Source organism: Manis pentadactyla, chromosome 13 (genome assembly GCF_030020395.1).
Source record: "Manis pentadactyla isolate mManPen7 chromosome 13, mManPen7.hap1, whole genome shotgun sequence".
Classification (NCBI taxonomy): Eukaryota; Metazoa; Chordata; class Mammalia; order Pholidota; family Manidae; genus Manis; species Manis pentadactyla.
Window position 1 is genome coordinate 99,287,548 of NC_080031.1, and position 25,172 is coordinate 99,312,719.

Here is a 25,172-nt window from a genome sequence, read left to right on the forward strand (position 1 = left end):
TCCTAACTCGCGATACTTATTAGGTTCCCTAAAGTTCCGTTTGTGTGCCTCCGACTGGAGCTTGAGGGGACCATGGGTCTCCGTCATTCCGGTGGTGACGGCTCCGGACTTACCTCGGTTTGAGTCTGAGATTTACCTTCAGGAGAAAGGGAAGTGGGTGGGATCAGTCACAATCGAAGACTCAGCTGAATTAAAGAAAATCTGGGGAAAGGAGGCAACTAACCAGACTACACTTCTGCTTCTCGACAGGGTAGGCGGGCGTCGGGCTTCGTTTCTCTCTCCGTGAAGGACAGACGTTACCCAAGATTACCAGCAGCTACTGGCCTTGACCATTCAAACCTTCCGCCTTCCCAAAAACCTATCGCGCTGGCCGCCAGGCCGAGTCAGCCTATCTCCGCGGGCCCGCCCAGACGCCCTCGGCCAATCGTTTGGCTCGTATATCACCCCCGGCGTGCGCTGTCTCGGCAAGAGGCACGATTTGTCCCGCCCCGCAGCCAGAACAGGGTGCCGATTGGCCTATCCGCGTTCGACAGGCAGCTAAAGGTAAGCCCCGCCCCACAGGGAGTCTGGAGCACCATTGGCTTTCCCTCTGGCCAATCGCCACACCCTTCCTGAGCTTTCCCATCCCTCAGTCCCCTCTAACCCCGGGAGATTTAAATTGCACTTCACTAGCAACGATCACTCATTAGGACAGTACTTGGAGAGATTCGTTTGGGTGGAAGGATGTTTTAAACGCTTCTCTTTTCTTGCTTCTTTCCCGTGTCGTTCGGGGACCTTTCCATCTTAGTTTTGCTAACCTTCCGCTGGAGATGGAGTAATTAGCCGCCGGTGTGGCAGATGTTGGAGCGAAACAGGTGTGTTTTTATGCTGAGCAGCAGTGGCCCTTTAAAAGCTTTCTGTTTCGTGTCACTTTTAGCGCGTAGCATCTTTGAGACACTAGGTTATGTGCAGTAAGGGAAATTCCTTTTTCAGAGAAAGTAAGGGGTCTGAATCATCTCTTGGCATAATCCTTATCACAGTCCAAAGGGTCCCAAACTTTGGTTGTTTATGGAAATTTGAACATTGACTAGGTGATACTAAGAATTTATTCTTAATGTGGGGATTTGCCTTTAAATAATCCTGTGGGAGTGGTGGTGGGTATAGATGAAACAAGACTGGCTGTGAGTACTGCGTCGTGGGTAAATGGAGTCCCTTAATGTTTGCACTTTAATCACCTGGCGATCTTGTTAAAATGCAGATTCTGATTCAGTAGGTCTGGGTTAGAGCCCAAGATTCTGCACTTCTAACAAGCTCTCAGCTGCTGCTGATGTGCTCAGTCTTGGGATCATACTTTGGTAGCAAAGCTTTAAGTTACTATCTTCACTTCTCCGTATATTTGAAATTTTCCACACACACAAAAAATATTTAAAATAACCTTAGAATCTCTTTAAAATGCAAGTCCCCAAAATGATTCAATTGGTCTGGAGTGGGGCCTACGAATTATCATGGCATCGTGGCTCGCAGGAGCTACTGATGCTAATGGCTTGCAGACCACACTTTGAGAAACAGTAAGTCAGAAATACAACCTTTATCTGGTGTCAGGTTCTTGGTGGTGGTAGTGGCTGATATGTGCAGTGTAGTCAGCTGGGTTTTATCTTAGTACCGTTTTCATCTGTAGAATCTGCTTCCCCAGAAAGGAGATGTGTGCAGAGTCTTTCTCCTCTAAGATAGAAATGGTGAGTGTGGGAGTAAGCACAGAACCCTGCCATGCCAGGTGAGTATGAAAATCACCTTTTTAAGGTGATTAAGGGAGTGGGGGATAAGTGGTTTCCGCTTTGATAACTAAAATCACATTTCATGGGGCCACTGTCTACCTCCCTGCAGGTGGGAGGTAGAGACAAATGAAACTGTTCTACAGCGGCGGCAAAAGCAGATAGATTATGGCAAGCGCACACGTGGTTACCAGTGCTTTCTGCAGCAGGTCCCCAAGTGAGTGCTGTTGTGAGTAATCACAAGAGTGTCAACCAAGTGGCTTTGGTTCAATATCAAGTGATGTAAAGTCTGAGTGCTTTCACAAAGTTAAAGCATTATTAAAACTAACTCTCCTGCAATCTAGCCTCAAAAATAAGTTTCCAAGATTTTTTTCAAATGAAACAAATCATACTTTTTCCATAAGACTTTTAAAATCTCTATCCATGTTTGCTAATGAAGTTTTTTCCTTCCAACCAATTTTAACTTATTCCTCCAGCTGATTTGGCTAATTGCAACCTACTTGCCTAATTACATGCACACATACAAAGTAAATGTATGAAAAGGTAGAATGTATTTTAAAGGGATGTCAAATATTATCTCTTATGTCTATCTTGACTTCTGAGGAAGTTGGAATATCTAATTTATCCTTCCCAGAAGAAAGAATATTAGGGAGGTATTTAATCTGATTTGAAGATTTACTTTTTCTATGGGATTGAGGGCACTGATCCTACCTCATTCTCAGGGAATCCCTAATGAGTCTCCTGATTCACTGTGATAAGCAGTGTGCCCCTTCACCTTGACCTCAGTCTGACACACATTTGTTATTGCAGGGCACAACGACAGCCAGGACTTCACCCTCAAACGCCAAACAAGAAGAGGAAGTACAGCCGTCGCTCCTGGGATGCCCAGATCAGACAGTGGAGAAGAGTCCTACATTCCTGGGACCCCCCCAGACAGCCTCTGCAGGACAGGGGAGTTGAGGGGTTTGTGCAGTATTCCTGGTTCCCTCCTTGAGAGGTTTAGCGTTCACTGGCTGAAAAGGGAGAGTGTGAATGAGGTGCATGTTCTTCTGACTCTGCTGCCTTTTTAGGCAGGGAATGGAACATCTCTTACATCCAATGGGTTCCACTCCATTGGATGGCCTCCTGGATGACTGGTTCCAGGCCCTGGAACCCTCAGAGAATCTGGATGGAGACCAGAAGGGAGCCCAGGTAGTATCCTCTGCTGAAATCTGCTGGAGCAGGGTCAAAGGGATCTGGCGCATGAAATCACAATTAAAGTGGGCTTCAAGATAGTAGCCCAAGAACAAAGAAGGGAAATCGGGTAGCAGGAAAAAAACTGCAGGAATTCAGTAAAAAAACCTTGAGAACTAAAAGTGGTATAAGGAGATTTAATTAGACTTAGTAATTGAGGGGAGGTTAAACTACACTGGGGGCTATTTTAGACTTGATGAAAAGGGTGTAATCTTCCTTTGAAATGAGACCTGAATCCTGACTTGCAGGGTTTTAGGGTCTTTTTTTTTTAAGTGTCTCAATGTCTTCCAGTGTTTTGGAGATGAGACAATATTAATTCTTATACCTAATCACTTAACTTTAGTAAGCATGGTTAATAATAAAAAGGGAGATCACCTAGTGGCAAAGACCAAAGGCTTTAGAGCCTCAGACTGTTTTTTAATTCTACCTTTGGCCACCACATGGGCAGTCACTTAACCTCTCCAGCCGCTAAAGACATTGTCTCATTTGATGATTGTGAGCAAAAACAAGAATATACGTTTAAAGTGTGCAGCATGGTACCTGGTACATAATAAGTGCCCCATAGCAGCAGTTATTGGAAACCATGTCTCCTAAACTTATGGCCTGTGCCCCTGATCCTCCTTTTGCCAAGGGGAAATGTGCAGGGTAAGGAGGTGTGCAGTGCATCTTCTCTCCACCCCCATCTTCTTGATGACTCATTTTTCCTCTACTCTTCTTTTTCAGTCTGCAAACTTCATGGCTCCTGCCTCCCCCCTTCCCTGGCTCTGTGAGGAAGATCCCTACAACTGGCTCTACTTTCTAGCTGATGACAGTTACTTATCTGTCCCAGACATGAGTGGGACACAAAATATTTAAAGAAAACAGATGTTTTTCAGGGGACTTGTTGCTACGTGTAATAGTAAAGATTACCCACAAGACTGCTACTTTCCAATCAATTAAAAAAGAAATCTTAAACTCTGCCCCACAAGTGATCAAAACGCGAAGGTATTGGTTAAAAACTTCTCCTTTTTCTACATTTTTGCCCGTCTCTCTAAGCCTTCACTGACAGTTGATACTCAAATTTACACAGGAGCCAGAAACCATCTAGCTGTTCCCCAACCCTCTTCCCTACTATCGTCTACATTCGGTATCTTCAAAAAGGACTTCAAACTTGGCTGAGGTGGGAGGTGGTGGTAGTGGTAGAGATTTAATAAAAGGTGGTTTCCTCTTCCTGAAGAGGAAATACAGCGCCAACATCTTTTCCCCATCTGCCTGTTTCCTCACTCCCTTTCCGTCTTAAGGAAAGCTGTAATCACCATACTCCCCGCCTCTCCCCACCCCCACCCCTAAGCAACTGAACCGCCTATGATGTCATAATCACAATCCCATTACCTCATCCTGCTGGGGTTGGGGGGGTGCGTAGAGGGAGGAGAAGGAGTGAACAGCCTGGGGCCCTCTTCAGCTTTACAGTGTTTTGGGTGAGGGCTAATTACGGAACCAAGTAGGAACGGCGCCGCAACCGTTATAAATCCCGGGTTTATAAGGTGCGAGCCGATCGGGCAGCTGGAAGAGGGGCTCCTGGGACTCAAAGCAGGCCCTAATCGGCGCTGGGACTACACTTCCCAGAAGCCTTCACGCCACGGACTGGCCCTCTGCGCGGGGAAGAGGGATCCCTTCGGAGGGGAAACCGTAGAGGGCGGGACAGAAGAGCAGGTGAGGGGAGCCTCGGCTAATTATATTACGCGGCCCGAACTGAGTAGGGGGCTATACTGGGGCCGATGGAGGAATGGAGGACAGGGGCGGCGGCTTTGTTTACCTTCGTCCGAGACGGCCTCCCCTGCGGGTTTCGAGATATGCCTCCAACTGGGCCTGTCCACCTTCTGCAATATTTTGGAGGGGGTGACTCGATAGTGAGGAGACCACTTTCATTTCTAAATTGAAGAGCCGGGCTTGTTCACGACAGCGCTGTCCAAGAAAGACTTTGAGAGAGAAACTACGCGGGGCTCGAGCCTCCGCCGGCGGCTCAGGGGGGTTCTGCGAACCGGCGCGATCCCCGCACTCTCCTCTGGGGCCCGTTGGTTCGTGCCGGCGCCTTTTAAGGGCACCGTGGGGCGAACGGAGCGCTCAGAGCTGCTCCGGCCGCGGCCCTGGGAGTTGGAGGAGCCGCGGTAGGTGGCGGAGGGCAGGTGGCCCTGGGGCCTCGGGGCGGGTACCTCGACCGTCCCTCCCTCTTTCCCTCGCTCCCTTCCCCCAGTCCGGCCGCCCGCGCGGCCCGGCGTCTCTGGCCGCCTCCGCGGGGAGAGCACGGGACCCGATGGGGGAGGGGTTGGCGGAGTGCTAAGTCCCAGACCTTCTCCATCCCCTGCGTCCCGAGTTCGCTTCCCGAGGACAGATGATGGAAGCTGATTAGGAAAAGGCGAGCGGTAGCACCACTGAGAGAGCCCTCGTGCCCCCCCCCCCAACCGCCCCAGGGGCCAGCGGTCGTTCCATGCCCCACCCCGCGGGGACAAGCAGGGCGAGGGAGGGAGAGGTTGAAGACTGGGGAGTCGGGGGGGCTAGCCTTTTGCTTCTTCATCGGCGTAGGGGGAGGGGTGCCCCCACTTGTCACTCCTATCCCCACCAGAGCCATATGGAGGAGGAGCAGTCATGTCCTCACTTACCTGTTCATGCACCTCCCTGCCTCCCTCATGTTTTCCTTAAGTCTACCCCCAGAGGTGTGGGGTTGGGACCTGGGGGGAAGGTTTCCAGGGGATTTGTGGTTCTCCTCCCCTTTGGCCTGACTTGGCTCCTAGGTTTTGCAGGTTTCGGCACGACCTCAGCATCCCTGAAACCCGAATGTCAGGGCCAACTGCCATCCAGTAGGAGATAGAGTGGGGGTCCAATTTCTCTTTTAGGGGGCCTATGGTGGAGGGAAAGCCTGGATTGAGAGTTAGGCCTGGTGGGGTTGTGGGGAGGGCCTAGCGGCCTGCTGCTGTGTGAAGGGTTGAACCCCGTGCTAGTTGTTAAGCTGAGAAGTTTTAACTTGTTTAGTGAACGTTCAGGGCTGTCTCTGTTCCTCAGATACACAAAATGGAAGGGGAAGGAAGGCGGCAAAAGAGGGTTTCTTACACTTTTTTCTATGCTTGCCTGCGAAGGAGGAGGCCCCTCGTGGAGCTGGTTTGCCTTCTTTTGTGTCCTGGTTTGATTCCTTATGGCTTCCGTTCTGTTCCCCCTCTCAGCCTGGCCTGTTTTAGGAAACTCAGGCTGAGAGTATCAGCTGCTTGGTGGTAGTTGCATTGTTCCAATTACCGCTGTGTGTGGCCACATCCCAGCAATTAAAATGCAGAAAAACACAAAATCACTCTCTTTGCTTGATCCCAGAGAGGGCTGGGAGTTTGCTCTTCGGCCAAATGCCTCTTGAGGAGCCTGAAAGAGTTTGCTTCACGCCTTGCTCCTCATGCTAGTCAGCCTGAGGCCTGGGATCTCTGGAGTAAAAGCCTGCAGTTAGGTTCCCTCTCTGGTTGATCTTTGGGGGCAGTGTTAAGAATCCAAGAGCAGAAGTGATAGAAGCTTTAGCTTCTCCCACAACCTAGTGGAAGCAGCTGAAGGGAGCTCTCAGGACGCTGGAACTTCGTTCAGGGTGGTAATAATTACACCTTAAAAGGATAGTTGACTATAATGATTAACTTCTCCTACACCTTTTTCCAAAATACTCCAGGTACATCCACGTGTCTTTCTTTGCTCTTCATGGTGGCCTGCCTCCCTCTGAGGTGGGAATGGGGTAGAGATGGTTCCCTTTTTTGCAAATGTAGAAGGTGTTCTGCCCGCAAAGTCACAGAAGAGCCTTTTTGGGCTTCCCTCCCTATGTAGGTGAGGGACGTTGGCATTCAATCAAATAGATCAACCCAATTGCCTTCTTCACCTTAATGATAGCATCATTTGTGACAGTCTGAGTTGGTAGAACAGCAAACAGGAGGGGTGAGAAATGGCAGTCTGTGTGGATTCCTGATTTGTACATGCCAGATGGTATGCTTTTACATTTTGATGCTTTGTGTTATGTTGTCCCTGTGATAGGTTGAGATCATTCTGCCCATTTTACATATGGGTAAACTGAGGCCAAGAAGGGTTAAATGATTTCCCAAAACTGTAGCAACAAACCGGGTCATTTAGATTTCCTGATAGTTTGTCCTTTCTACTGGTGAATGCCACATAAACTCTGGTGAGCTGTCTGCCTACTAGTCATTTCTGGGAATAGGCAGAACAGTATGGAAGCAGTGGGTTAATCTCCCCCTCCTCCCTTGAGCAGGGCCTCTCAGGCAATTGTGTGGGCTTGAAGCCTGTTCTCTGATAGAATTGGCTTGCTTCTACTAAAATTGACCAGGAGAAGGAGTCTTGATTAATTATGGTCTTTGGGTCAGGTTAGGCCACAAACTTAGTGAAATGAAGTCATGAAGTTGTTTTTTAACATCTATAGAGTTGAAATGTAATTGGAATTATCCTGGTACCATTTCCCTATCCTCTTACCACTTCATAGGAGAATACATTTATTATCTGTTGGAAAACAATAATATATCAGCTGTTCAGGCTAAGGGAAAACATAAAAGCGTGTTGTTCTGGTTGGCCTGAAGCAGAAAGTCATTCCTACAACCACTGCTTCTCCCTGTTCCCTATTACTGTTTCTGTAGTTTAGGAAAAGGGTACCTCTCTTCTTCCTGCTGGAAGATAAAATAGTGGGCTCATCAAGATGGAAGTAACTGTTTGGGCATCCCTCTCTCACTTGAGCTGTTTTTAAAGTGCTGCTAGTATTCTGGGTAGACAGAGCAAAGCATAAACAAGGTTAGGAGTGGCAAATAGGTTTCAACTTGCTTGCCAACCCCAGTTCATTTTACTGGTTATCTGGAGAGCCAAGATCAGAATGTTTCTGAGGCTCTGTTTAGGCTTAGCAGAAAAGAGCTATGATCAATTAATGATGTCTGCCAGAGGCCTGGCATAAGGATGCTGTGGTATGTGTGCCATGCGTTTTCCACTTCTGGACCAGGTACATCTCTAATGTCACTTGGGGCTGGACCCTCTGTAATTGGCAGACTCAGCAGGCATGACTGGAGAGGGAAGTCCCAATGGTGCTAGAATGGTGCTGCAGTGGCAGAAGACGGCTCACGAGTGAGGTCTGGAAGAACGACAGGGAAGACATCCATCATTTGCTCCAAAGTGTGCAAGTCAAATCCTGGGGAGAATCATGATAACCCTGATCACTGAGCAGCTACAGAAGCAGACTCTGGATGAGCTGAAATGCACACGCTTCAGCATCAGTCTGGTAAAAGACCAGTCTTCCTGCTTCTCCACAGCCCCCTCCCCCTTTTTTCTGAGGCTGTTTATTGCTACTTCACCCTTGTCCTGTGCTGTGTGAGTCATGGTACTTGTACTGGAAGAGCCCACTAAAGGCTTGAAACCCAGCCCAAAAGGAAGGGGGCAGGCGTTTTTCCATTGGTAGAGAAGGGACACAAGAAGTTGGGTGGAGAAGGGTTTGAGACGTTGGAAGTTGTGGATTATTTTACTCACTAACTTTGGGAAGACAACAAGAAGAGAACACTCGCAAGTCCCTAACGTCCCTATAGCCCGTGATTTGCAGGGGTGAGGTGAACATGGCTTCCTGGAAATCTGTGTCCTGAACCTGAATGATGACAGAGTCTCTCTCTCTCTCTCAGCCTTTGCCTGACCATGCAGACATCTCCAACTGTGGGAATCCTTTCCAGCTTGTGTCTGGTAAGGTGTGGGGTGTGTATTTGTGTATATATACGTATGCCCATGTTCCCATCCGTATATTTCTTTCACTGGTTCCCAGTGACCAGAACTAGCTAGCCTACCTCTACAACTTTCTTGCTAGGGTCTCCTGAGATTGGCGCTTGTCTCCATTTTGCTTGCATCAGCATGGAAGTTTCCTGTTTAGTTTGCTTTTATTCTAGCCTTGTGGAGACTTTCATAACCTAATTTTTTTGAACAAATAATACATTCACATAGTTCAAAATTTTTTAAACAGCAAAAAGATGATACTGAGAAAGGTCTCCCTTTTTTCCCTGTCTCCTTTCCACCCAGCTCCCACCACCTCCTTAAAAGTAACTCCTGTTACTAGTTCCTTATTTATCCAACCAGAGTTTCTTTATACAAATAGAAGCAAATACAAATATTTTTTATTCCCACAAAGGGTTGCATGCTATATAAGTTAGTTGGTACTTCTTAAAAATTTACTCAACTGTAATATAGCTGCAAGATCTTCCCATACTAGTATGTTATGTTGAGCATTTCCTGGTGAGTGGCGGACCAAAGGAACACAAGCCATCTTAAGGTTTCCCAAGCATAGGTTCCACCATCAAAGGTCTTCGCCACCCGTTTACCCTCCCTAGGAATAAAAGTGATCTCTCTGCTTGATAACCTCTTAACTCCTTGACAGCCCTAATGCCTATCTTGGCCTGTTGACACATAGGAAGTGGGATCGCTAAGGAAGGACAACATAGCCTGCATTTCACAGCCTAGGGCTGAGGGGTGGGGGAGCAATGTAGGGCTAGGTGGAATGGAAGAAGGGATGAGCAGAGGCAGGGTCCACATGTGTTTGTTTCTCTTGACTTGTTCTACCTTTGAGAAGGAGTGGCAGGCGGTATGTGAGACTATACTTTCAATGTCAAATTGTTCCTCTTAATGGAGGCAGTATAGCCTAGTGGTTAAAAGACCTAGCCTTAGCCTTAGACAGATCTGAGTCTGACTCCTGCTTTCGTCATTTGATTCCTACGTGACACTGGGCAAATCACTAGGCTTCTCATCTGTGAAGTAGAGATAATGACAATACCTACTTCCTGAGATTTTGGGGAAACCTCACATAAAGTATTCATTACATTGTGTGGCACATAGTAAGCTCTTAAAATTCTATTAGCTATCATTAATACTATTCTTATGAATGACTTGCAGAAGGTGCTTCCTGGAGGGGCCTGCCCCGCTGTTCCTGTGCCGAGTTCCAGGACAGCCTCAACCTCAGCTACCACCCCTCGGGCTTGAGCCTGCAGCTCCGACTGCCCAGCCCGGGAGGTTCTCCGCAGGAGCAGCCCCTGTCCCAAGTCCTAAGTCCTGAGCCCCCAGACCCAGAGAAGCTTCCTGTGCCCCCTGCCCCACCATCCAAGAGGCACTGCCGCTCACTCTCAGTGCCCGTGGACCTGTCTCGCTGGCAGCCGGTGTGGCGGCCCGCCCCCTCCAAGCTGTGGACTCCCATCAAGCACCAGGGCAGTGGTGGAGGGGGTGGGTCGCAGGTGCCTCACCAGAGCCCCCCGAAGCGGGTTTCCAGCCTCAGGTTCCTCCAAGCTCCCAGTGCCTCTTCTCAATGTACCCCAGCCCACAGACCCTACAGCCCCCCTTTCTTCAGCTTGGCCCTGGCCCAAGATTCCTCTCGACCCTGCGCCGCCTCCCCCCAGAGTGGCTCCTGGGAGAGTGATGCCGAGTCTCTGTCGCCTTGCCCGCCCCAGCGCCGCTTCTCCCTGTCACCCAGCCTGGGCCCACAAGCAAGCCGCTTCTTGCCCTCTGCCCGGAGCTCCCCCGCCTCCTCCCCAGAGCTACCTTGGCGACCTCGAGGCCTCCGCAATCTTCCCCGAAGCCGCTCGCAGCCCTGTGATCTGGATGCCCGAAAGGCTGGGGTCAAGCGGCGCCATGAGGAGGACCCCCGGCGGCTTCGGCCTTCCTTGGACTTTGACAAGATGAATCAGGTGGGACCAGTAGGACTAGGGAAGCTTGGGTGGGAGTCTGAGGATTTGACTCCGTTTCAAATTTAGCTGTCTTCTAGCTCCAAGCCCCCTCGGCAGGGCCTTCCCTGGACTCTCTTATTTGAGCTTTCACTAGGGTGATCTGGTTTGCCCAGAACTTCCCCAGTTTATTCACTGAAATTCCTGTGTCCTGTGAGACTCCTCAGTCCGAGGGGTTCCAGAGAAAATGGGGTGAGACCCATGTTAACCCTTCCAACAGGGACCCCAGACTGTCCTGCTAAAGGCACTGTTTCTCCTCTCTGAGAATGTGTAAACCACAAAAGTACCATCATCAGGGCCCTGTCCGTCTTTGTGCTGAAGGCTGGTTTTGTCACTTGCCCTTCACTGGTGGGTCTGTGAAGGCTGCTGCATCACTCACCTGTTCAACGAATGTTTTTTGACCTCCCAGTGTGAATGCAGTTGTTATATGCACTTGGCTACTTTTTTTATGTTCCTTCTAGAACACTGGGTTACAAAGCTCGTGAAGAACTTATGCATAGAGTCGTTCATATCAACCAGTAGGCATTATTGAACACCTGTGATGTATCAGGCTCAGACAATATTCCTGTCCACATGAAGCTTCTAAACAAGCTTCTAAACTTAAATCTGATAGAAACTATGGGCTCTTTTCCCAAAGAAATGTGCATGTATGCTGAAATCTTTTAAGTTTTATTAGGGAGTTCACAAACCTCATCCTCCTGCCTTCAAGGGGAACAAAGAGGGACACTTTGAAATACAAAGTGAAATCTCAGGTCAGGGTGCTTTGGCAAGTGAGCATCTTTCTTTGCCTCTTTAACTTTGTTGTTTACTTGACAGAAACCATACTCAGGAGGTGCAGGAGGTGTCTGTCTCCAAGGGACAGCCTGGGAAGGCAGCAGCATCTCTCCGCCGTGGTTCATGGCCTGTAGCCCCCCACCCCTCTCTGCTTCCTGCAGCCCCATTGGGGGTTCCTCCCAGGTGCTGAGTGAAAGCGAAGAGGAGGAGGAGGGGGCTGTGCGGTGGGGGCGGCAGGCGCTGAGCAAGCGGACACTGTGCCAGCAGGACTTCGGGGACCTGGACTTGAATCTGATTGAAGAGAATTAAAACTGAGAGGCTACTTCCTGGGGCCACACAGACTGACTCTTATGGCTACTAACAAGTGTCAAGGCCCCGAGGCTGGGGGCCCAGCCTGGTAATGGGGGTGAGTGGAGGGCTCCGACTCAGGGCAGCCGGAAATCTTCTCACTCCAGGAAGTTCAACCATGCCAAGAGACTGGCCAGGACAAGATAAACGGAGCTGGTGGCGGGAGGGACGGCCCCAGAGCAGACCCTCCCATGGCGGCCCTGAGTGTGAGTATCCCTGCCCCCGAGAAGGCAATGGGCAGGGCAGGAAGGGGTCTGCTGGCCCCAGCTCGGGGAATTTCACCAGCCCCTTTGCTTCAAAGGGCACTTGTGTCTTAGAATTTGGCCAGGGTGGGAGGTTCATTCAGCCTCCTTGGAAAAATTGTGTGAGAGTGTGTGTGTGCATGGGAGTGTACTTGAAAGGTGTGTTTGTGTAGCCTTAGGGAAGGAAAGCAGTTGCTCCTTAACAGAGCATCATGACACCCCCCAGGATCTTGAGTTTTCATGGGATAGCAGGCTTGTTCAAGCAGTCAAAAGGAGCGCACCAAGTTTTTCTTTTTTTTTGTAAGTAGCTCCAGAACCAGATTTGTAATCCATAAACGTCACTGGCCCCGTCAAGGATTCCCTTTTGGGGTACAGGAGGGTCTTTTAAGCCCTGTGACCTCAGCTAAGAGTCTTTTCTCAGCATTTCCCCACCCCCCACCCCACTGCACCCCACCCCGTAGACCTTGTATTGGGGGCTGAAGAGAGCTCTGCACATTCTTCCGAGCGGGCCTTTCCTTCTCATAGTTTGCCTAGGCTGTGTACAGCAGCCTGTCGTTTTCTAAGTAGATACAAGCACATGGAGAACTGAAAGCAGGATTGAAGGGCTCCATCCCTTTCTTTCCCTCCCTACTGATGGGACCTTTTCCCCTTGCCCTCTGACCTCCAAGGGTTAAGAACAAGGAAGAAAGGCCCAATATTGATCCCCAGAACCTATTTCGCAGCATCCAGTCCCCAGCAGGCACATGGGTGAGCCCACCCCAGCACTGCCCTTTGGAAGCAAACTGTAGGGAAACCTACTGTCATAAGATTCAGGCCCAGCCTCTTTTCTGTCCGGCTTGAGAAAAAGGAAGGGGATGTCAGCATTTAGTAGTTTGCTTGTCTTCCACTCCTGCCAGGAAATGTTTGTTTGCCTCTAATTGGCCCTGAGAGACCTCGTGGAGGTCGGGGCTCACTGAGGGATTGGCTACGGGGAGGGAAAGGCTGGGAGAAGCAGCTGGGAGCTCCTCGTTGTTGTTGGACTGAGTTTCCTTTTTCGTGTCTTACCCACAACTTGAGCCAGAGCAGCAGGTCCCAGTGGCCACAGTGATGGGTTTAGGAACTGCAGTACCTTGGTAGAACTCTCAGCAGTGGGGATGCACACTGAAGCTGCCACCACAACAGTTTATGAGGCTTTATCCAGCTTTGGTTAAACCTCACGACCAAATTGGACCTGCCCTTCTTGAAGAGAGGTATTTTTCTCTTCCATTTCCAGGGGGGCTTGCGACCCAGTTCCTCATGTCAGGGAAGGAGTCTATGTTTTCTTCCGTATGGAATTGAACCTGTCATTTTCTGGGTCTCCCACATGTCAGGAGTGTCAGTGAGGCTCCAGCCTCCTAGCCTCTACTCCAGGGAGGTGGCCATTTCTATTCAAGCCTCTCCCAGGCTCCCCTTCTGCCAGTTACCTTTAATACCATTGAGCTACCAGGTTTGTAAGGGGCCTGAGAGAGGCTCTCTGGAGAATCCAAGGAAGTGAGCCCAGGAGTGTCCCTCCTTGGTTTCATCCCTAGCCTGGCTCTTCTCCCTCTTTAGGCCATAATTTCTCTGGTGCCAGCTTCTTTCCCCTCTGTGACACCCTCATCACTGCACTGGGCTGTCTGCTGGAGATTGGCTTAGCCAGTTTCCAGTAGGCCGCCGACAGTGCCAATGGGGTTCCATAGGCACTTAGCTGAAGAAGTGAGGGCAGTAATTCTGCCTCCATTCTGGCTTCCTCAAAGCCCTCAGGCACCATTTTTAGAGGAGAAGTTCTCCAGATACCATATCTCCATTACTTTAAGATCTGGAAAGTTTAACTAGTTGGAACTTCCATCTTGCTTCCCAGTCTAAGCACCCGTGGCCCTGGGACATGCCTTTTCAAGAAGTGGTTCATTTTGTTTTACACAATAGATCTGTTTCAACAGTTCTGTGTAAACCAAATGCTCTTTTTCGATGCATTTGGACTGCTGACCATTTAAAAGCAGCCTGTGATTGCTTCTTTTGTAAAGCAAGCAACCTCCCTCTACTTTAGCTGTTTTGACTCTTTGGATTTTTCACATACTGGGCTTACCCAGAGTTGAGCACGCCCCTCCAGGGCTGTGGCCGATGCTGGGTAGACATCCGCATCTGTGTTGTGTGTGTGGTGTGGCTGACCAGTAGGTGAGTATTCCTGCGTATGTGAGTGAAGCCACTCCCAGGCTGGTGCTCTCCTCCTGTGCCCGGTGACCGCCCAGTGGCAGCTCCAGCTGCCCTTCACTCCCACCTGCTGCCAAAGTCCCTGTGCTAATGGGATTACAAATACAAAAAAGTGGAAAAAAATTTTTCGTAAACTTTGTTTTATATTAAAAAAAATCCATAAGTCTGTGTGTGTTAAACATGAGGTCCTGCCTCTGTGGCTGTGTTTGAAAAAATAAAGTTTTATTAGAATAATCCATTTTCCCAAGCAACTTTGTGTACTACAGTGTCTTCTCCCCTTCCTCACTAAGAAGGGCAGTGAGGAAGCAAGGAGAAGGCCTCTTCCTTCAGGACACGGCTGGGTCTTTGCCCTTCCAGAACAGTACCTGGTCCCTAGGCCCTCTGTCACCACAGCAGTCCTATCTTATGGTCCAGGTTTCTGTTATGATCTGGTTGTTTTTGGCAGTCTAATATGGTCTCCATTTCTCTGGTACTTACTATACCTGTCTCCTCTTCCTTGTAGTCAGTCTCACTTCTAGCAGGTTGAAGTCAAGGATTAATACATTCTAGCTCTCTGAAAAATGCTTGATGGTGTAGTCAAGAACTTGCATAGATTGGCTTGTAGGCTTTTGAAAGGAGGGAGAAGGCAGGAAGAGAGACTTGATCAGGAATCTCTTAAGTTTTCACATGTTTTATCCTGGAGAGTTGGGAGATTGTCATCAGAATTCAGATTCCAAAGACCTAGGCCATTTCTCCATCCTAAAAATACTGCTTTTAGAAAATTACCCTAATAGCAGAGTTTCTCTTTTGCCCTGAAAGGTGGTATTTTCCCTGATGCTTTAATATGGAATGTTCGTTTGTTGAAAGAAACCAGCTCACTGTCTCTCTCTAGACCTTTTTATTCCTCCCTTCTCCCTATGTTAGCATTCTTCAATTTGTATGGATGAGGTGTAGTTGCTTAGAGATCCAGGCAGGAGCCTCTGTCCCTAAGGCATAGCCATTCTTTACCAGCTGTGGTGTTGGCTTGCCAGGTGGTAAGAAGAGTCAAGTTGCTTAGCCTCCATCCCAGTTTCCTGCTTCAAATTGGTGACACTCCACACTGAATACCAATGAAGTATGCAAGAGGACAGGATTGGCTTGACTATCTGGAGCAGGAACCTTTGAGGGGATGAAAATACACTCTAAAAAGAGGGTTGTGACCTGCCCTGGAAACAAAAGGAGGTGTTTGAGGGGCAGTCGGTGGGTGGGGGGCAGTGGGGCAATGACATATGGTTAAAATCATAATTAACAGAGTTTTTTCTTCAAAACTGCTTTTTTCACCTACTGTTTGAGCAGGGGTAAAGTTTGAACATTTAAAGGGTTCCCTCCCACCCTTTCCTATCTGTTCATTTTTTAAAAGTTATTCTACTGTTTATTTTCTGTGATACCAAGTATCCTGCTAGTATAGGAAAGAACGTAAACTCCATCATGAGGCAAAGGGTTTTTATTCGGTGTTGTGCCCCCAACACTTCAAAAAATTACTGGCACATGGAAAGTCCCTGTCATATTTGTTGAATGAGTTTCTCATCTTTGCCTTCCCATCCCTGAGCTTAGACACACTTCTTTCTATGATGCTGTGAGAAGCCAGCTTTGGACACTGGGGCAGTAATTCAAACTCCATATGGGAGAAAATTCTAGCAGTGAATTTCAATAGGATAGCTGCAAAGCTGCTAAGTCCCTTATGGATTCTCCCTTTTCCTCTCCTACCAACTATAACTTGTGAGCCATGTGCTTTAGGAGATGTGTCTCAACCCAGGAAAGCGTTCTGAATCCAATCCTCAGATTAGCTATGGGAGATAGAAGTCCCAAGGAATATGGAGAAAAAAAGTCAAAATGTTGCCTTGGTGTGCTCCACAGGGTTGGCTCTAGAATAACCTCTCTGGATGTTTTGTACTTTTACTAAACTCAATAGTTGGTGCCCACCCCCATCTCCATTCCCAACGTTTGCTACAAGAAGTGTCAAGGGTAAAGAAAAGGCTATGGATGGGAGACAACTAGGTGGGTACATTAAGTCTTGAAGAAAGAACCACCCACTATTCTTTCCTGTCTGTAGACCAGATGAGTGAAAGAAATGGCCACTTTTGGGTAACAGTCATGGATTATTTCTAGATTCTTTATTTTTCCCGTTTGTATCTGCTTTCATTAATATACTCAGTATCTGACATTACCAGCATTAATGATTTGAGGTTTTCCCATTGCTTGATGTGAATAATCTAGGCAAAAAAAATCAGTATCTCTCCTCCTCTATAGCCCCTTTTCTGACAGGAGCTATCAATCTCCCATGCCTATATTAAATGAATCTTAAGATAGGAGTGGCAGGGTTTTCTTTGCCTCCAGCCCTACTACTTCTGTGGTAAGATGAAATGCTCCTGTACCAGAGAAAATAATCTCTTTACTCCTAGTTTCTTTCCAATCCCCCTAAAAGTTGAATTGAGAAACAGCTGGACCTATTAACATTGACAGACTTGGAAGGGGAAGACATTCCATGGGTTTAAGTCAAAACCAGGATGTTGGAAGCATGTTGGCCTTTAGCCAGTGGAAAGGAGTGGTAGTTATCACGCCCAATGGATGTAGCATACTGGTCAATTGGAAAGGAACCTATGAAGTACTGGTAGTATAGAATGGGATGGACCAGTGGGAAGAAAGATACTGTGTCCCATGGACCAACAGGGAGAATCTCTTACAAGATGACAGGAAGACTGGTACATATATTCAGGATAGGAAATCAATAGGGTGTTGGTGTGTTAACTGTTTAGCTCAAAATACCCAACTGTCTAAGTACCTTGCCCCTCAGCCCCGCCACCCCAGTAAAAATCTCTGGTGTCCATGTGAGGCAAGCTAAGGCCGCCTCAGATAGGGTACCCACTGAGGAAAGTTGGGACCAGGATGGTGCCCTGGGGGACTGAAGGACACGCCCACTTCCCTACCCCAGCCGAAGCTGCAATTCTCCTCCTTGCCGCAGGGGGCACTGCAGGCCCCGGGGAGGTTGGGGCGGAGCGCTGCGAGGGGCCCGGAGCTGCCGCCCCACTCCGGAGCGCGGGGGGCGCTGTGCGGGGCCCGGGCTGCGGCTCCGCTCCCGGCCACGGGGGGCGCTGCGCGGCGCCGGTGGCTGTTGGAGGGGGGTGGGGGGAGCCGCGGCCGCGGGTGGTGCGGAGGGAGGCCTTGCGGGCGGATCGGGCGCTCGGCGGCGGAGGTGGTGGGAGGCGGCGGGCGGGAGCGCGGGTCTGGCCGGGCCTGGCGATGGCGGACGCGGCGGCCTCCCCAGTGGGCAAGCGGCTGCTGCTTCTGTTCGCGGACACCGCGGCCTCGGCCTCGGCCTCGGTCCCCGGGGCGGCGGCGGCGGCGGCGAGCGGAGATCCCGGGCCTGCGCTGCGCACTCGAGCCTGGCGGGCTGGCACGGTGCGGGCCATGAGCGGGGCGGTGCCCCAGGACCTAGCGGTGAGTGACGGTCGAGGCGGGCACTCGAGGCCGGGGCTGCTGGGCCTGCGGGCGGCCTCCCCGGGGGCCTTTGTGAGGGGGCGGTCGGGTGGGGGTGACCCAGTTCCGCGCCCCCCAGATCTCCTCAGCGCCCCCCGCCGGCTCCTCAGCACCCCGAGCTCTGGCCCGCATGGCTTCCGCGTCGGGGTGCGCGCCCGGTTTCCCCCGGGGGGAGGCCAGGGCGCCAGAAACTGCTGCCTCCATCCGGCAGGCCCCGCCTCCAGAGCGACCCCTTTCTCAGGGTGCTCCCCCCCCAAACATGCCTTCGGAGGAGGCTCCGCCAGCCCTCGGCTCCTGGGCCCCTCAGAGTTGGGCCGGTGTTGTCCCTGCCCCCTGAAAAACGCGGACCTGTAGTCGCCGGCCTCTCCCGGGAGACCTGCGCCCTGTTCCCTTCCTCCTGGAGCCCCGAGTGGGGCGGGAATGTGGGCGATTGTGGGAGGCACAGAAGCTGCAGTTGGAGCTGCTCAGGCTTTTTTATCTGGCAGTTACTTCCTCCTTGTTTGCGCCGGGCTCGGCCTGGCAGTCTCCAGAAAGGCCAGCTCTCGGGAACTCTCTCTTCGGGCTCTTCTCTGCACTTCATGGTGACAGGAGCTGCAGTTGTGGCTGTTTTTGATAAGTTTGAGATCTGCCTTAGCAGCCGAATGGAGCTGCTGCGGGGTGCTTTTCTGTTCCCAGATCGGCTACTCCCCCAACCCTGGGAGAGGTTTTGTTTTTAAACTTTTGTGTTGGGGCTCTGCCCCTCTTGAGTACTTGCCTTGGTGTATTTTGTAATTAAAGTTGTTGAGTAAAATAGAACTTAACTAGCATTCGGGACCGTAATGTGTTATTTTTGCTAATGTGGCGGCAAAATATTGTCTTTGAGCTTTACCAAGCCTCTGTAGTTCCTCGTTCTGATAGCGGCCCTAGCTTCTCGTGAGATAAGACTATGAAAAATAGAGGGATTCTTTTGGACTGTAATAGATCAGCAGGCAGAAGCTGGGTTTTCTTGATGAATTTGCTTTTGCAGATATTTTATTCGCTATAAACGGGGACGCATTTTGTGAGATTTGATAGTTTTATGAGATACTGTAGGTTTTCGATACTCGTTTTTCTACCTTTTGATCAGTAGTATTAAGCTTTTTCTCCTGATGTGCAAGCTTTATGAGTTCTTTGACTTGTGGTTGATTAGGCTTCTGCTACTTGAGTTCACTTGCTTTGATCTTTGTGCTCTATAAGGCTTGGATATTTATGAGGCTTCAATGGGGCGAATTTGTAAAAAGATAGTAAGGAATAATAGCAGGGGATGGTTGTTAAGGGGATTTGGATTTAAATTCCTCTGTGCTTTCTTAAAAGATTGCTTGCTAGGTTGGCATGGGGGAGAGGTGTCCCTTGCAGAGCCAGTAATTTACCCCCTTAACTGTAAAACATATTTAAGATCCACCATTATATGCATACTTTGACCAAAGGCCTAGTCCTGCCCTAGCTTTTCAGTCAGAGTTTTATATTCTAGCTTTTTCCTCCATCAAATGAATCGCTAATGAGCTCTGCACCTGAAATGGCTACCCATTCACTTTGTTGTTTGCTCGGCTCCCTAGGGCAGAGGTTTTTGAAGCTCACTGAGATGCTGGACACCCACTGAGCTAAGTAGTGAATAATTTTACCACTGGACCCGTGTAAGTGGTTTCTCAGATCAAGTAAAATTCTTGGATCCTTGGAAATTAAAGCGAAGTGTACATTACAACTTTGTTGAGGTCTTGCATGGAGCTTATGTATGTAGAAGCAAAGGCAAATTTGGGTTTTGAGAATAAGCTTATGCTTATTTTGTATGTATATCAAGGGACATGGACGAGAAAACCACAAGAAAACTCAGAGCCTTGAGAAATTTTTGCCAGCTTGCTCAAGAATTGCTGTTGCTATGATGAAGTTCTCTTAATGATAATGACTAGTATAGAATCAGAACTGGCCGTTAGTATAGAATCAGAACTGGCCGTCAGTGTAGAATCAGAACTGGCCGTTTGTTTTCCGTTTTCATTAAAGAGAGTTCCTTTGGACTCTAGACATGTGGGCCTTTCCAATTTGCACCACACACCGTAGTAAACACAACTGTCTTCCAATCAAAAGTGTTCTTCCTGTACTCAAGGGTGGAGTTTGCAAGCAGCTGGTCTGTGATTGGGCAGGTTTTCATTCAGTTATGTTTAAGATGTTTTCAGGCGTGCTTGGTTTTTGAGTAACGCGTTGCAGGGCGCCCCCTGTTAAGGATGAGTAATTGAGGGTTGGATGAATGAGTAAAAACTTTGAAGTGATTGGAAGAAAACACTTATAAATTTTAGGCTCCATTAGTATCCTCTTTTTAAATACTTTCTGACCCAGACATCTTTCAAAATGTAGTCCTGATCCACTTAATGAACCCTTTTTTGGAAAAATAACAAAGCCATGCGCTTCCTTAAGATGAAAAATGAAAAAAGAGAAGTCGACGTCCTACTGATTGGGAGTTGATAAGGATTTGGCAGGTGGGCAAATTCATCATCAAAGCGATGGTGACAAATAACTACTGAGGTATTTTTAGACAAAGTAGGAAAACAGCATTTTTTCCTTCTCCTGTGGAATAGTAGCTGAATTTTTATTTCAAAATAGTCCTGTTATATGAAAAGGATAAGAAGGAGTTGTAAAGTTAGTTTAATGAATTTTTATGCATTTGTCTCTTTTCTAACTTGGTGTCGTCCTTTTTGTGTCCTGAGTCACCATTGGTTCATATAAACTGCAGAGACCTTTGGACCTTCATACATGTGGTAGGTAAAACAGACCAGAAAAAATAAATGGGTTTTCCTTTTTGTTGTTGTTGTTGTAAAAGCAAAGTTTATATTTTGCAAAATGTCAGACAACCAAAAGTATACAAGGGAAAAGCCCAGCAATCTCCATCCTTCACCAGCTTCCACTTGCCAAAGAAGGCTTTGCTGCTACATTGTATTTCATAGGATGTGTGTTCCATAACTTACTCAATCATTCCGCCTTACAATGAAGATTCAAAACCAAACAGTGCTGCAGGTAATATACTTGTACATATATTTTTGGGTAATCATGGTTTTATTTCTGTAGCTTAGCCAACCAGGAGTGCAACTGTTGGGTTAAGGAGTATATATATCTTTTATTTTATTAGGTAATACCAAGTTAGTTTCCAATAACACTGTAGCATTTTATTCTTGAAGCATGCGATACTTGTTTTCCTTTGTTTGCTGTCACTGGTGTCATCAATATTTTTGGCAATCTGATGGGTGAAAAATAGTAGCTAATGTTTTCATGACTATTAGTCTTTTTCTATGTTTGTTGGCCTTTTACATATTTTTATGAGTTATTTGTGCCCTTTTTTAATGAGTTATCTTTTGCCCCTTTGAAAAAAACGGGAGTTGTCTACTGCTCTTTACAAGTTCTGTGCATGTTAGGGATATTAACCCCTTTCCCTGGAAAGTGTGTTGCATATATTTTCTGTCATTTGTCTTTTGACTTTGTTTATGGGTTGCTTTGCCATGCAGAAAAATAAAATCGGATCTCTTATACTTTTAATAGCTTCTGGGTTTACTTCCTTGGGAAGAGCTCCCCTATCCTGAGCTTATATAAATATTGTTCACATTTTCTTTCTAATATTATATTAATTTTTACCTTCAGCTATTAGGTCCATCTGGAATATTTTTGTAAATGGCTTGTGAGGTAGGGGATCTAACTTTTCTTCTACTGAGTAACCGGTTGTTACTTAGTAGTGCTAGCAGCACCAATTTTATTACATTAATCATCCTTTTTCTTGCTGTAAGGTAGAATTTAATGATGCTTTTAGTGACTGGTTTGTTTTGAATGTGTATCTTAGTATCTCTACTATCCAGAACTTGCAAGAGGAGTGAAAGCCTATCTGCTTTATTTTTTAATCCCTTAATCTTTCATCTTTATCTGGGGGAAAGGTAGACTCTAAAGTACTCCTCCTTTGATTGGAGATAATGTAGTAATTGTAGCGGTGTCTGGGCTAGTACCATGCTTCTTCTATCTGGGAGTCTTCCAAGAAGAGTGAAAGCATATCTGCCCTATTTTTTTCTACCTCCTCCAACCTCTTCTCTTTGTAACAGGTGAGGTGGACTTTAAAGTACCTCTCCTCTTTGTTTCTAGATAATACAATCACTAGTCAGGTCCAGAATAGTACCATGTTTCCAGTGTACAACCCATTATTTATTTTCATCCTATGTTCAGACAGAACTTAAGCCTGAAAAATGAACTATGGGAAGCACTTGAGTGCCTCCAAAACTCAACAGTGTCTCAGTGTTTCAAAAATAGACCCCTTGTTGTAAAAGGAGAATTAAGATGAAAAGTGTGCTTAGAGAGGCTCACACTTACCATGTTGTGTATTCTTTGTACAGTCTCACTTCTATTTAATAAACAGCATATGATATCAATCAGATTTTTATTGAACTTTTGGAATTATAAGTAAAGGAAATTTAAGGATAATGATTAAAAGCCAAAAAAAAGATCCCACTTCAAGTTGTCCAGCATCCTCTTTAATACACAATCAGATCTTTCCTCTTAGTTACCCATTTGTTTTTAAGAGTTGCTTGATTTACTTGCTACCTGCCAAGGGCTCATTCAATCGTTCAATACTCACTTGCCCAGTTCTCATCCCAAGCTACCCCTTAAAATGTTGGGTTTAGGTTCCCCTCTGCCCCTTGAAATGTTGGGTAAGGAATATGGCATTTTTGGTTGTTAATGATTTTTCTCAACAGCAGCTGGGGTGGGTTCTTGTAGGCATGGCTTTCAGAAGGCCTGGCGGACACAACACCTGTTGCTGCTTCTCAGTTTTCACTGCCTTTGACAGGTTAGTGGTTTTTAAGCCCTCCCCACCCCACTGTGCCTACTGGCCAGGGTCTTCTACCCTTGTTCTGTAGGGTAAAACCTGCCTAATTATTTGGCAGTGACTCATAGTGTGACCTCTGTCAGTTTTACAAGGGCAGAAACTCCATTTTTTTGTGTGTATTCAAGGGTAATCAGGCTCACAGGGACTGAATCACACTAACCAAACTCTCTGGAGACTTATTTATAAATCCACGTGTAAGGTTATTAATTTACTGTGGGAGATAAACCTATCCAGAGATCTGCATAGAGCCCCCTCCAGGTCTACTCAAGAGACCAAATTACACATGAGAAGGATCCTTGATGTGCAAAAGAATCAGTCAGGAAAAACTGGGTGTTGCCAAAAGGATACTTAACAGCAAGCAGCCCTGACTGGGTGATTCTCCACTTTCCTAGTACTTTCTGACTTTCCTTGCTTTGTTTCTCATTTACTTTTTGCTTTTAATGTTGTCATCCATGCAAATCCTATAAAGAAAAAAGAAAACCTGTCCAGTCTAGGTTCTGCCACCTTTCTAAGCCTTTCTGAATCCCCAACATGGTTTTTTTGTTGTTTCCTTCTTTAGCACTTTGTGGATACCTCTTGGAATATTTATTAGTTTTTCTTGTGACATATATAACAAGATACATAGTTTACCTACCCTACTAGATTGTAAATTCATTAAGAACAGGAAACAAATGCACGATTCTATTATTTTAAAAGGTCTTTTCTGACCACCCTATCTTAAAAAGTAGAATATTGAGAAGCCAGTATTAGGTTAATTTCACTTCTGAGTTATATGTAATTTCTACTCTATGTCCCCTTTATAAAGTATTCATAATGTTGGGAGGGAACTTGGTTCCAAGTCACAGGAAGTCAGAGTGAAAACAAAGTCAAGAAAGCAAAGTAAGTTTTATTTCACTCTGTAGTAGAGTAACTGAGTGGGCCTGCCTAAGGTTATACAGGCAGGCTACTAAAGAGCATGATCACACAGCTGCAGTCCTGTCGGGGTCACCCTGGCCATGGGAACTTGCAATCCAAATCAGAGTTCTCAGTAGCCCCTCCCTACTTGTCTGAAGTAGGACAGAGATTATTTAAGGCAAAAAGTACATACTGGAAGAAAGGGGAGTGTGGGCAACCTCAGAGAGGAGACTCCCTTAAGGGTATAGGGCTTGGGGGTGTGTTTTTTGTTTTTTTTTGAGAGGGCATCTCTCATATTTATTGATCAAATGGTTGTTAACAACAATAAAATTCTGTATAGGGGACTCAATGCACAGTCATTAATCAACCCCAAGGGCTTGGGGTTTTATAGGGCCTTTTGGGTAAGGGGTCAGCATGAGGCATGATGTATACAGGTGTTTATAATTCCTTTGAACTTTTGTCTTAAAAAATAGGGTTATTTAGGTGACTGTGTTGGTCTGGATCGCAGCATTCTTTAACCACATAAGTTCATTTACACTAAAGAGGTCTATCTCCTGTCCTGGTTATAAAGTTACTTAATTGATTAAGGGGCTGGAAGAAGAACAGCATATACATTAAGTTGAAGAATAAGCTGGGCTTTCTTCACAGGCTAAGTAGATTTTACATTGGCATGACCCTTGTCCCATTTTCCTGCTGTGCCTCATGAGGCAGGGCACAGAAGTCCTTGATTGACAATCTTTGGCCTTGGAGGCCTGATCTAATTGATACAATGAAGACGTGGGCTGCGCTCTGATGTTTTTCTTTATCTGGGGAATATCCGGACATTCCAAGTCAGTCCTGGCCTTTGAAACTTCAACTAATTAACTAATTATCTCTGTGAGTCCTTTCTAGTGCTCTGGTTTTATAGGGTTAACTCTTTGAGTCCCTTTTAATGGGCTTTACTGGCTTAGTGCTCTCCACCCCACTCATGCCTTTCTGCCTAACTGTAATTGAACTTGGAAGTGTTTTTTCTTTTATATATTTTTATTAATATGGATTCCCTACTAATTTTTTGTCTTGACATTATTGGAAAAATATTTGGGAACCCAAACTGAGGTACATTGGCCATTGCATTTTGTGATTTACATCTGGGTTGTTAGAAACATTTGATGTTTTATTCTGATTATCAGGTAATACATGCCTATTATTAAAAATGTAGAAATTATTTTAATAAGAAGAAAAGAGCCCGCATAGTATCACAACCCATTAGAAACTACTGTTTATATTCTGATACATATTCTTCTAATCTTTTTTAGAATTGTTAAAAGTTGAATTCATACTATTTTCAATTTTGAGTTGTGCTTTTTCACTTAATGTAGCAGTTATTTTCCCATATTACTAAGAACTTTTGTATTATAGGTGATTTTAATTTTCTTGGTTCTTTTCTGTATTTTCCGGTTAACATATTGCACTCATAACTGAAAGAAAAACAATAAATGCTCTATAAGAAAATTACAATCTTTATTGGCTGGATAATTTATTTAACTGTTCCCTTCATTGGATATTGAAATTACTTGATTTTAGCTTTATTATTAGTGCTATGATAGCATTTTTGTGAATAAAGCCTTTTCTGTGTTTA

General features: G+C 46.8%; 4 protein-coding genes across 15 annotated transcripts in view; 3 read left to right on the top strand and 1 right to left on the bottom strand.

Annotated features, from left to right (window-relative positions):
- CDC25C (cell division cycle 25C) overlaps nt 1-4,911 on the bottom strand; it is a 28,638-nt gene extending 23,727 nt beyond the window's left edge. For 3 of the 8 annotated variants that reach the window (XM_057490920.1, XM_036897262.2, XM_036897233.2), the window contains exon 1: nt 4,780-4,911. The gene's annotated coding sequence lies outside the window, so the exon portion shown is untranslated. Of the gene's footprint in view, nt 1-223; nt 441-4,779 lie in introns of those variants that run through there. The other 5 variants (XM_057490919.1, XM_057490917.1, XM_036897241.2 and 2 more) reach the window with 5 other exon arrangements.
- LOC118918459 (oocyte-specific histone RNA stem-loop-binding protein 2-like) lies at nt 678-3,933 on the top strand. Of its 2 annotated transcripts, none has more exons than XM_057490922.1 (6): nt 678-854; nt 1,658-1,753; nt 1,864-1,968; nt 2,562-2,706; nt 2,826-2,942; nt 3,708-3,933. In XM_057490922.1, the coding sequence occupies exons 1-6, from the start codon at nt 838-840 to the stop codon at nt 3,837-3,839; spliced, it is 612 nt and encodes a 203-aa protein (XP_057346905.1). In that variant the 5' UTR covers nt 678-837; the 3' UTR covers nt 3,840-3,933. The 2 variants fall into 2 exon arrangements, with proteins under 2 accessions (XP_057346905.1, XP_057346906.1); XM_057490923.1 differs by having other exon boundaries at nt 1,673-1,753.
- FAM53C (family with sequence similarity 53 member C) lies at nt 4,464-14,533 on the top strand. 2 transcript variants are annotated; one of them, XM_057490921.1, is made up of 5 exons: nt 4,464-4,676; nt 8,027-8,256; nt 8,648-8,705; nt 9,903-10,687; nt 11,540-14,533. In XM_057490921.1, the coding sequence occupies exons 2-5, from the start codon at nt 8,179-8,181 to the stop codon at nt 11,804-11,806; spliced, it is 1,188 nt and encodes a 395-aa protein (XP_057346904.1). In that variant the 5' UTR covers nt 4,464-4,676; nt 8,027-8,178; the 3' UTR covers nt 11,807-14,533. The 2 variants fall into 2 exon arrangements, with proteins under 2 accessions (XP_057346904.1, XP_036753208.1); XM_036897313.2 differs by lacking the exon at nt 4,464-4,676 and adding an exon at nt 5,009-5,131.
- A 2,671-nt stretch (nt 14,534-17,204) lies between these two features.
- KDM3B (lysine demethylase 3B) overlaps nt 17,205-25,172 on the top strand; it is a 55,453-nt gene continuing 47,485 nt past the window's right edge. Inside the window, exon 1 of one of the 3 annotated variants that reach the window (XM_036897212.2) lies at nt 17,205-17,751. In XM_036897212.2, the coding sequence (XP_036753107.1) occupies nt 17,554-17,751 (198 nt within the window). In that variant the 5' untranslated portion in view covers nt 17,205-17,553. Of the gene's footprint in view, nt 17,752-19,778; nt 20,559-25,172 lie in introns of those variants that run through there. The other 2 variants (XM_036897225.2, XM_036897221.2) reach the window with 2 other exon arrangements.